The sequence below is a fragment of the Anarrhichthys ocellatus genome, unplaced genomic scaffold (assembly GCF_004355925.1).
Source record: "Anarrhichthys ocellatus isolate YVR2014 unplaced genomic scaffold, GSC_Weel_1.0 scaffold6, whole genome shotgun sequence".
NCBI classification, from domain to species: domain Eukaryota; kingdom Metazoa; phylum Chordata; class Actinopteri; order Perciformes; family Anarhichadidae; genus Anarrhichthys; species Anarrhichthys ocellatus.
The window spans coordinates 6,819,716-6,832,575 of NW_022280036.1; the positions used below are offsets into that span (position 1 = coordinate 6,819,716).

The following is a 12,860-nucleotide window of genomic DNA, read 5'->3' on the forward strand; positions in this document are numbered from 1 at the left end:
GCTTTTAGATAAATATATCAGCATGCAAACATTCTCACAGTGACAATGATTATATGCTGATGTTTAGAATGTATGTTTTCCATGTTCATCTCTTAGTTTGACGTGTTAGTCTGCTAATTGTCAATGCACGAAACAGTGTGAAATCGTATTTATTGTTCTCATCAGTAGCCTCAGCAGTTCCTTTGAGTCCCAAACGATTGAAACCCTCTTTACTGCGATATGACTATAATGCATACATAGCTTCCTTCTTTTTTTTTGCCTGATCTCTCTAATGTGTGAAACCGGGTGGGACACTCACATGCTGGCATCAATTATGTTGCAATGTGTAAAGTATTTGTTCTGTTTAATGCCCCACGAAGAGAGCAAAGCAGCCAGTCAACAAGCAGCCGATGAATTCAACACACATCACCTATCCTTTATAATTAGTCACACAACCGTTTGGCCTGCTTCGTCGATTCGTTAGTGCGCTCGTGTGGTCCGTAAAGCTCGTGAGTGATGACACACTGACACACTGAGAGTTCAGTCCAAGTATGTCAAACGTGTTGCCTCCTCTCCGCACTCATTGGTGTGCATGTTGGTCTTTGTTCTGTCTGTTGGTTCAGAGTTTTGTTCACGTAGTCTGTTTTGTAACTAGCTGTGGCCTTGGAGACGGCCACACGGCGCTCGTTCCTCTCTCGGTCATTTCCTCGGACCCCTGCTCTCTCGCCTAGTCTAACCTGCGGCACACACTGTGCAGTGCTCGGAGAGAGCGAGAGTGCACAGCGCATCCCAGTCAGTCCTCCTCCTCGCTATCTACTTACGCACCAGGATGGCTCTACTCTCCTAGCAGAGCGGAAGTCTACTTCACCAGTTGGCAAGTTGAGTTATATTTGCGGAGTGAAACGGGAGCTGAAACAAAGGTCTTCTCCCGCTGACAATATTCTCCGCGCATCAACTCCGCTGTCGGAAACCTACATGATGACACCGACCGGGCTACCATCACGCCTGATGCTCCTGCTGTGCTTCATCTCCACCGCAGCGTGCAATATGTTTGCATTCACCGAGGAGCCCTCTGAGAGAGCCGGGAAGGCAGACGGGTATTGTAGTCGGATAATACGAGCTCAGAGCAATAGGAAGGAGGGCAACAGCGAGTTTCGCCTCCGCGTTGAGGGAGACCCGGAGAGCTACCAGCCAGGGAGCACATACAGAGGTTGGTGTTTATCCGCGAGATTTACGCACACTGCGTTGGTTGGCACTATGTGCGTAATGTGAAATAAAAATGAATCCGCGGTCAGTAGGCGATGCAAACTTAAAACAAGTTTTACAGTCTGATGCGACGCAAGTGTATGCACCCTGAAAGTAGCCTAATCTATATTTATTTCGTAAAGAGATGATCTTTAGTCCCACTGAAATATGCATTTGAACTGTTAAAAGCCAAAGGTGATAACAATTGACTTTGCTTTTATTTTTATTATGTTGTTTTATATGACCATTTTAACTTGTGTAAAGTATCTTTGAGTACCATGTGAAGTGCTTTATTAATAAAATGCATAATGTTAATACTAATACTTATTATTATTAGTATTATTAACAAACCTAATATGGACAGCAATGAGTAAATAGGTTAGGCATTAAAATCTCCTTCATAATCAAATATTAAAAAGGTTTATATAAAGTTAAGTCCCCCTGTGAACTCTTCCGTTTTGGTATTCTCTTTCAAACTGATTTTTTTAAAGCCAGAATGTCCCTGATTTCATAGCTTTTGTCTAAAGTGGAAGTTATTGGAAGCTGTTAATGGGCATGTGCCATCTGCTCTGTGAATCTCTGAGGCTCATGCTGTTCTGGACTCATATGTTGCATTGTGGTTAGTCAGCATTTTTGGTTTTCTAAATAGTTTTATATCATCCAAAGCCATTGCTGAATTAGTGGAGAGTTGGTAATCACATATTTGCACTCACTAATGTACTAGAAATGAGTCATTTTGAAGTATAAAAATCGTATCCTTAAGAAGCTGATAAAGTTGTTCCCTGCAAAAAAGAAAGACATTTTTTTAATGTTCTGCTAGATTGCAAAATGTATGAAAACACTATCTTAAACATCTTCTGGACATACTGCCAGGCAGAGATTGAACCATTATATTGACTGTTATCTGAGTTACATCCTCAAAAACAGGTGAAACATTTGCTTGTGGATACAATCAGGCGGGAGTTAATGAAGCCCACTTTATGGCAGTGAGGATTGTAGCTCAGCTGCTTTCTCGGTCAAGTGATGCTTGTCTCTTGTTTGATTACATCCAGTGACTGTGATTGCATCCATCCCCTCCTACTTCAGAGGGTTCACCCTCATTGCCCTGAGGGAGGGCGCAGAAGGAGACAGGGACGAGGACTACGCTGGAAATTTCCAGGTAAGGTTGCAGATAAAGACATGACTGCATGTAACAATTGGAAAAGAAGACCAGTATGTGTGTTATCTCTATTATCACAGTGCAGTCACATGGCAATTAATTAAACCATATTAGTCCACCACACCTGTAGTTAAACCATGGTACTTTATGTCTATCTTTCCTCTGGACTTCAGCACAAGCAACTGTGTGAAGAAAGAAAAAAGGCAGATCTTACTGTAGATTGGGGGGATGGGGGTTTTGACAAATTTTCTTTGCACAGCCTTCCTGTCTCCTGTATTATTCTTACCTCACCTCCTCTAATGGGCTTGATATCGCATATGAAAAGAGCATACTCTCAGCTCAGCTTTCCAGGGGGTGAAAGTACTGTGCACGTGTGTGGAATTTAAGAGTTGTGTGCCCACAAGCAGACATACAGTTCATGTATGTAGGAAGTGTACAATTGATGCAGTAGAAAGGCTAATATGCATTTCACACAGGCAGACCAAGCTGGAGTACTGTAGAAATGCAAGAGAGTTACACGCATGTGATAATGAGCAAATATGTGAGGCCTTTGTAATTTTAACACAGTGTGAGGAGTTGAGTCATAGAGAGAAGCAGAAGAGTGGTTGATGGGTTATATGTATGTGGGTGAGTTTGAACAAGGAAGGATAATAATCATGTAATACAACAATAAACTCAAGACATTTATTTTATTTCCTGAATGCTACAAAGCAATATACATGCTATAAATAGAGCAGCATGCAATGTGCGTAGATGCTATTACAGCACATTCACAGTGTAGAACTACATGACAAGTTGATGTAATATTACACTGATAACCTTTGAATTCATTCCACTTCACTGGTTCTTGTTGTTCTCTCATGCATTTAGCTCACTTTGTCATACCAATGTTTATGTCATCCAAGTCTAGGCTGCCGTTTCAAGAAATTAATAAAGCTTACAGTGCACAGGATGCTATCCTGTTTTTAAAGGATTCAAATTAAAATGTGAGAGTAATACTTGAGTGTAGTTTAAAACTGTAAAACCATGATGCAGTGTATTTTTTTTATAAGAAAATGCAAGGCATACATAAAGTACATGAAACCAAATTCCCAGTGCTGAGAACTTCAAATTATATGTCTTCTTAGGGCAGACCTTGTAAGTAAGCAGCCTTTTAATGGGTTTAACTGCATGTGTGGGGTTCTCTTTTTTAAGACTTTTGTGAACCTGTCGGCTTCAGTCACTTCCCACATAAAACCCTATTATTTTATTGAACCTAGTAGAATACATGGGGAGGTGTGCACAGCAGCCCTCAGGCTGCTCAGATCACAGCTACTGCCATGCTGTGGCACTCTCTGTGACCTGAGCCTTGAATATGGGAGGACATACAAAACAGGAACATTCTATTTTTGTTCTGTCTTGTAAGATTTTCTTTCTGTTTTATTTGTCCTTGCAATTGATTTCATGCTGTTGTTATTTAGTGCCAGCCTTGAGCGTGCTCTTCGGCAGTATGGCAGAGGGTGGCGTGGTGTGACAGGGCGCTAAACTTCAGGAGCAAAGAGGGGAAACACGACATCATTTAGTCATGTTCAGTCACTTTGCTCTCCACACATGGATGAGACTGACTGTGGAGTGCACAGCGAATGATAGATAGATGTGTGACCATAGCTTTTAGATGTTGGCATCTAAAGTAAAAAGAATGGATATGTCTGCTAGGTTGTAAGAAGTTGAAGGTCTCTTTCACAGCTGCAGATGATCACCTGTTTTGTTACAAGCACCATGTGACATCGCAGTAAAAATAAACTGCCGTCCAAAGAGATATCCCTCTATCATCACCTGCTCAGTTAGTCTTTCATGTTTTATGTCTTTTATGTCAAAAAACACAGACACACACACACACAAACACACACGCACACATATCCAGAAGCACACACACCATTCCTCCATTCTGAAAGGGCCCTGGGTGGGCCGGCCTCCAGGCATTGAGAGAAGAGAAAAAAAAGAAGCAGCAACAGAAGACGTCAGGCTTTATTTATCATACAGCTCATTTGAAATCTGTTGGTGTGCCCCATCTCAGCCGTCTCAGGACAGCTCCCGACTTGATGAAAAGCACTTTTATTGAGCTCTCTGGGAAGGTTAGATGCCACTGTGTGTATGTGTGTTTGTTGGCAAGAGCGTAAGCCAGCGGGCAACGCTGGCGATGTCTGATGAGACATTACTTCTCAGCAGGGTGAGATGATAGAACAAGAAATGGAAAACGTGGCTATGCAAAGGGTGAAATCATTGCCACTTTGAGTGCAACATGACATAATCGTAGATGAAGACATAACGGAGATTGTGGGTGCATCATCTTTACGTCACATTTCCACAAAGATTATCAGATATAAGGACAATAAAGACGTTTGACACGTAACCCTTGTGAAAATTGTTCCATTTGCATTCACTTTTCCAGTCAAGTCTTCATGTTATTTTAGATCAATGTTATTGTTTTGGTCTGACCAGCAGCTGTAGAGCCAAGCACTTATACTTTGATGCACAAATTTGTGCATAAATCATGAAACACAACTCAGTTTTTTCAATTATGTGTCACATTTTTCTCTTTTCCCAACACTCAAAGTCTGTCTCTTTTGAAAATGTTCTAGAAGAAACATGTCACAGGTCATTTAGCAGAAAATTGGTTACTTCTGTTTGCAGATGGTGTTTAATGCATTCCCTAAGACTTTACTGGTTTTAGAATGTGTTGTAGTCCAGTCAGGCCACCCCGGGATGCCTGTTAGAAACCATGGGAACATGGAGGGGGGGCTGTATAATCCGCCAGACTGCATACACATGCACCGCACGTGTAACCACACACTCACACACACACACAAAGCTCCCAGGCTCCCCTTCTGACTCCAGCTCTCTTACACTCTCTAACTCACACACACACACACACACACACACACACACACACACACACACACACAGGCACGCACATCCACACACAATCCACTTTAAGAGGGAACTCATTCATAACATGGCATGACAAAGGAAATTCTCTGCTGACAGCTTTATGGAGTGAGAAAGTTTCCCTTTTTTACTGCCCTGATGTCACTTCCTATCAAACAGATCCTTAGTCTCTGGGCAGTGAATATTAGCTGGCTGGCTGTGCTCCCTCATGCAACCCTCTCTACTAATTTCCTGTCCAGTTAAAATCAATGAGATGCTCAGTGTCTCAGTTGTGCGCCCGAGTAGAGGGCAGCATGTATTTGGACTCTTCAGTTTGACCCAAAGAGTCTGGGGACTTTTGTCATGTCTATAGTGATGGAGTCATGATTGGGCATTTGGGTGTGAACTCTCGATTGATCGAGCACTGATGACTTCACTTCAATTTACTTTATTTCACCAGTATAATTCCCTCAGTATTAATACTCGATAAGGAAACTGAAAGAAGTGTCACCCATTCACTACACTGGATTGATTACTTTGCTGTTTGGTGTTAAATGCCTTAACCAGCTTTGTGTCCTTGTCCTCAACAAACAAACAATGACAGATTTTCACAAGAAATGGAATGAGGACGATCAACCGGCCAATCTGTCTTATTCTGACCAAGTGATTTTACCTTACGATACTTTAAAAAGAAGCAGTAGCTATACTACTTGTTAAACGTTATATGTTGTGTCCCGTAGCTCAAGAAAAAACCCGTAAAAGATTAGAGAACAACATATATAACTTCTGTTTTATGTGGCAGAACGTTTTTGCTTCTCGCTTCTCTTGTTAATGATATCAAATATTCAACAATCAACAATCATATTGATTATGGGGCCAATAGGAGGAATCCTGAACCTCAGGATGCTTAAACAAATATGCACTAGTGTTTGAGCCAGTGCATGTGGGAAGATTCTGTTCATTTCAGCATATTGCTGCTAAAGTCAGATGTGTTTGTTGTACCAACAACTCATGTTGTGTAATTTGGATTTATTTTTGGTTAAATCCCCTGAGGGGGTGTACAAATATGAAATGAATGTCAGTTTCACCTTCTAATTGTATTCATAGGCACTTGAGCTAACAGTAGCAGAGGAAATGAATGTGGAATTGTCCAACGCATAATGTATAAAATCACATGCAGATGTTTCAAGGGCTTTTGATGAAAGACTTGTCTGAGGACATTTTTATTCATCACTAATCTCTCTCTGTGTGTGTATGTGCTTGCTTTACAGATAATTGATGAGGAGGAAACACAGTTTATGACCAACTGCCCCCCTGCAGTGACAGAGAGCACTCCTCGCAGACGCACCAGCATCCAGGTGTTTTGGACTGCGCCCCCCAGTGGCTCCGGTTGTGTCGCCCTTAAGTACGTATACTGCGACTGATGCTGAGCCTGATGAGGAGAGGCGAGTCCTCAGCTCAAATGCTTAGAGATACGCTACACACTAATGATGGAGGATTAACTTTCAGCTAAACAGGTCCTTGTACTTGGTGAACGGTAATTAATTATGTTCTATGAGGTCTGGTAATGTAGTGAGTAAGGCTGCCCCTTTCTAAGTTTAAATATCGTTGTTTTTCTCCCTGCATCAATGCCCATGGATCACTGGAGAATATAAGATGGAAGTCTCAGGGATAGATTGATTTGTGATGATTTCCTGCTGATCATTGTCAAAGCCTACTATACGCTTTTAGATGGTGTAGTTCCACCTTCCAGGCAACCACTTGTTATTGTATTTTTTGCAATTGAAATTTATCACAGCAGATTGACAGCATTTATATCAACGAGGACTAAATAACAGAAAAACCTTTTTGTGTAATGCAATACAGCACAACAAGCTACAGACACAATTAATGATTCATTGCTTGTCTTATGTGTTAGAGTGCATTACTTTTAGCAAATAAACTGGCAAAGTAAATCTGTTTTATGACATGCCTTCCCCCAAGCTAAGCACAGTTAAATACAGAACGTCTTGTCAGATTTTCATTTCCCTGGGCTTTATAAACTATTCATTACTTTTAATAATTATATGGCTGATTGTCACCGATCAGTTCTGCTTTTGCTTGGAAGGTAAGTAATGTTCACCTGAATCAAGACAGATCATGGTCTAAATACAATGGTTACTCCAGTACTGTGGGGAAATGATGTGAGTACAGGAGGTGGAAAGATAGGGACTGTGACTCACAAGGCCCTGAGATCAATGCATTATTTAACTGTGTTTGTACCCAGCGGGTTTCTATGCTGCCTGGGCTACATCTCTGCTGTTCCTGTACAAAGGGATGATGGAAAGGTTACATTTTTTAGTAACGCATGTTTTCATGTGACTGATACAGATTGTGATGAGCTTTCCTTTTCTATGTCTCTGTGCTTTCCATTTCCCTTGTGCTTGTCTTTCTGGAGTATCTTCATGACCTGCCCTCTCAATAACGTTTGAGCTTTCCTATACTCTCCCTCACTCCTCGCTGTCTCGTCCTCTTTAAAAAAAACCTGTTGTCCTCTTAGTTTTCATCTTCACTGTGGTGTTGTCATAGTTTTCTTACAGCAGGTTGTGTCATACGGAGCCTCTGCGCTCTTCATAGAGACCAATGGGATGATAGCAGGATTGTACTCAGATAAGCTCATGGATAGAGCGTAGAGTGACAGAGCGTACAGCCTAGAAAGGAATACTTGAAAGTGCAGAGGTGTGGATGTAGTAATACCAGGGCGCAGGCTGTAGGGCAAGGGATAGAGTGAGAAGTTCAAAAGAAATGCCTCTGGAAATCATGAATACAGGTTTAAAGTGGATATTTGCCACTGTTCTTCACCCTAACTGGCACTCATAAAGATGACAAGGATGTTGTATGCCTTTGTGCTGCAACAGAACAAAAGTCCTAAATAAGTCTTATTGATTGAGGAGGTTCAGCTCCTGTAACTGACTGATTTTTATATGTAAACTGTTCAAAGGGAAAGACATTCTTGTACAATATGGCTGTGTAGGCTACTATGTATCATAGACACACACCAGTAGAGAAACAAGGGAACATAAACAAGAACATACTGTGTAGTCAACAAATATACATAGAAAGATACAACACTGTATGTGAAATGATTGCTAATTTCATAGATACGCGTAGAGAGGACATTTTCATTACCACCACATGGCAGGGCAAATGTTTTTTTTCTCCAATTTGTATCCCAAGAGAGCTCGGTCAGTCAGTCTGCCTATAAAATATGGTAATTTAAATAAAAAAACCATCTGGCCATACAATTAGAAGTGTGTGTATGTGTGTGTGCGTGTGTTCCATATATGTTTCTGTCAGAAAGCTCCTGTGACTCAAATGTTGTCCGAGAACTGTTTCACCTCTCGAGTGGTTTGTTGCAGTATAATTGACAGTCAGCTGATTTAGATTTTAGATGGAAAGACTGAGCTTGGTGGTTTGGTTTCGTCTATGCTTGGTCTGTGATGATAGGGTCAGGCAAGGAAGCTCATTCAAACTCCTGAACTCAGAGCACAGACTTGGAAAATATTACCATCAAAGAATCACATTCAATCAGGCCAATTTTTCTATCACTGCATCTCAGCTGCTGGTATCCCACTCTTGTTTTGTTGGGCTGTGTACTCACCCCTGCACTACCAAAATCGTGTTGAGCTACAAAAACAAACAGAGTAATGTGTCTTTCCACTTTCAAAGGATCTTTGGTCAGTAAAGGCACTGGCATGCAGAGAACACTGAACACAGTTTTTTTGTTGGCTACACGTAATCACTGCCAGTGATGTTGGTCATTTTAATCTGTAAAAGTGTTGTTCACACTGGCGAAGAAGCTGCCTCTTTGATTTTTTGCTCTTTGCAAATAAAACAGAGTGAATAGAGATAAACATTCGATAAGGGTTGGATAAGCCTCTAAGCTTAACAAATCACGTTATTCTTCCAACTAGAAACTGGATCTTCTAGAATTGAACTGGTTATCAGAACCCAAATCTAGTACTCTCAATTCTACTCTACTCTAGTAACTCTATAGGCACAATATACTTAAAAGACTACAACCTGAAGAAACCAGTGAAAGAGTTGTTTTTCAGTGTGTTGATCCAAATCATTACCTCTGACCATTCGACTTTTTTCCAAATCAATTGTTTAGCTTCATGTCTAATTGGATTAAAAATAATTGGCTTCCATTTTGCTCATCGGGGGCACTTAATGATAACATCGAACATGACCTGTGGTTGACCAATCAGGACTTAATGTCACAGGGGAATCCTTGTGGCTGAAGCCAGAGTAAGTGACATCAAAATATAGTCCATATATTGCAGACGCCATTGAAGTTGCTGCAATCTTTTATCTTTCCCTTTGTCTGTAGGAAGCAATACATTTGTCATCCCTCTCTGGCACTGTGCAATATGGGGGCAGTGCGATATATTCTGATGGGCTGTTTATTCTTTTTAATATTTTCCTCTTTTTCTCTTTTTATTAAGCTCTTAAACTTGCATCCATCGATCCCCCCCACACACATTAAATCAGTGCACTTTCGGGGTGATTAGGATCGGCGCGGTGGTGTGGATACGGCAAAGTGAGATAGAATTTAAATTGGATGTTAAATAAGCATTACTCCGCTTGATTGTCTGGCCAGCCTGGGAGAGTGGGCAAGCAGTGAGGCAGAGGGTGCTCCTCTCTCTCAGGGAGATATGTGAAATTGGGGTGAGATTGAATTAAAGCGTGAACAATTAGAGATGTGCTGGTTCAGTCACTTACCTTTCATCCATGTTATTTTTTTAGGCCGTTTTCATACTTGCTTTTGCAGACATTATCATAATCTCACATGTACACCAATATACCCTCGAGAGTAAACAATATATTTTTATGAGAGAGAATAATGGTGTGTATCACTGAAATTATAAAGGCAGAGAGAAATGATAAAGTGAGAGAGAATAGCGGTGCATGTGAATTTGTATAATGTGTGTGAGACGGAGTGAGTGCACTGACGGTGTACTGTAGTATAATATAATCGTATAACTATGTGAATTTTTCTGTCATTTTCTGTTAGAAGGAATGGCAATGCATGTGGTATACATTATTAGTATGTAGGAGAGTTACAAAGGTAATTTGACTGAAAAGGAAGGCTGTATACAGCCTTGAAATCAATACCTGAATCTGATCAGTGGCACTGCTGATAGCGTTGAAAGACTAAATAGAGGAGCATTTAACTCAAGATAGTGTGTTTTAAGACAAATTAAAATCCTTATGTTTTGTTAGAACGATAAAAATATTTTCTGATTGTTTTTCTTTTCATCTTTTGGTGTAAAAGCCTGTCACAAGATGAAATTTGAGAATTTTACCATTTCGATCAACCACTTTGAGCTGAACTTTTGTCGGACGCTCTGTTTCTATTCTTGTTGCTTGCTTTGAAAGCCTGCAATGGACGAGGAACGGCTGATTCTTGAAGTTGAAATGAGGAGTTATCTAAATGATACCTCCTCATTTCACTACATAAACCTAAATAAGGTGGCAGCTGGCAGGAGGGAGATTGCCAGGAGATCGGCTGAAAGTTTCCTACTTACCAGGCTATATTGTCATTAATGTAATTTCAAGTTAATCTCACAATAGAAAACATGTTTATTGTTTTAAAGTAAGTACTACTCATCCATCTTTTAGGTGGCTGATCTCTGGAGCGCACAGCTGACACGTAGTTTACGTGACGTAATGCAGCACTTGCTGTTGGGACACGGTGTCCCTCTCCTTGCGGCCGAGTTCTGTGGCATTGTTACAGTTGTTGAGTTATTCCTTGTTCAGCCTAAACTTGCATTTCATTTTCAATCGATGAAAGGGACGTTATGTGACTAAAATCATGCCTTCAATGTGCATGAGGCAGACTGCTGTTGTGCTGCTTTTTTTAATCATATCATTGTCATAAAAATGTCACAGTATTAAATGCCATAAAAATACCATAAAAATGGCATATTATAGTATGTGATTAAAATGTACGGTATAGTGTGTCACAAAAAATTCATAATAATGTCACAGTATAGTAGGCCAAAAAAAAAGTTCTTTGCATGCTATAAAAAGATCATACAAACAAATATTAAATGTCCAAAAGGGAGTCGGGAGAAATACACACAGTATCAATATTTATCATATAAACCTTCGTGACTGGCAGCTTATATATGTTTTATTTTGAATTCCTACCTTGGTAATGAAGTAATATTTTTGCCCTGGGTGTCCACGTTTAAGACAACATCATACTTTATTCCACGGCGGGGACATTTGCAGTGTTACAGCAGCAAAAGGGGTTAGTGCAATCACAACAAGTATCAGTTAAAAATGACAAGATAGGTCTATAGTCAGTAATTAAACAGTAAAAGCGTAATATAATTGAACGGTTGAATTCACATTATGCCCATAGGAAATACTAATATTTAACAGTTGAATTTATATTGCACATGAATGAATTGACAGTTTTGGTTTATGGGATCTGCTGGAAGCAGTGTTCATTTTACCCTGCCTTCGCCCAATCTCAACTGGGATTGTCAACGGGGATCAGCCCCCCCGCGACCCCGAACAGGATAAGCTGTTAACGATAATTGATGGATGGATGAATCCATCCATTATGCGATCTGCTGGAAGCAGTGTTGATTGTAAAGTGGGAAGGCAGGAGGATGGAAGTAGCTGCAGTATCTCTCCTTTACACACCGCAGCCTGTCACTGAAGAAGCTCTTTATATAACCTGCATTACAAATGATGTTAGAATGGGCGAAATGTAAGACACGCTTCTTGGAGTCCATCTACAATGTAATGTCACCATGCCAGCCCAACTTCAGTAACTTCCATTTTCGCATCATAATTACGTAACCTAGTGAAGTGAAGTAGGATTCTCTGAGCAGCTTGGTTGTCTTGTCAACATACTATATTGTAACATTTTACAACTTTTTTCGACATACTATGCTATGAATTTTTTTTCGACATACTATACTATGACCTTTATCGACATACTATACTATGGCTTTTTATGACTTTTGCAAAATACTACACTGTCTTTTTTCAACATATACTTTTTTTACATATATACTATACGCCGTTGAATCTGGACCCAGACCTAAAACTGATAGATGATTGAGAATTATTAAATGTTGACAGAGCGAGTTTATTTATTTATTTATTTTTCTAGCCTTTATGGCACTCGTTCAGCGGTCCAGGGAACACACCAACCAATTACATGCATTGTAAACCATCTCACTACTTGGCCAATCAAATATGTGTATGTCTCAAGTTCAGAGACTGTGGCGATTATTATAAGTGGTGATGTAAAGCATTACTACGAGGTAAAGCACAAATCTTTTGAACAAACGTACCCACTCACATCCAAAATGAAGTTCATGAATGAACTACATTTAAAGCTGCAGGGCAAAGACAATTCAGTTAAATTCATTTTTCTAAAATTAAGTACTTTATTTTAAGAGTCACATTTTTTTAAAGCTTTCTGTTATGTATTTTATTAATTTAGTATTATTTTACTTGAGATGATAGAACATAATGTATTTATCAAAAAAAAGTATTCCAAATA

General features: G+C 40.0%; 1 protein-coding gene across 1 annotated transcript in view; it reads left to right on the forward strand.

Annotated features, from left to right (window-relative positions):
* The first annotated feature begins 605 nt into the window (after positions 1–605).
* The window catches only part of spon1a (spondin 1a), a 54,495-nt gene continuing 42,240 nt past the window's right edge, over positions 606–12,860 (forward strand). The window contains exons 1-3 of the mRNA XM_031846309.1: positions 606–1,189; positions 2,277–2,383; positions 6,562–6,695. Coding sequence (XP_031702169.1) covers positions 955–1,189; positions 2,277–2,383; positions 6,562–6,695 — 476 coding nt within the window. The 5' untranslated portion in view covers positions 606–954. The remainder of the gene's footprint in view (positions 1,190–2,276; positions 2,384–6,561; positions 6,696–12,860) is intronic.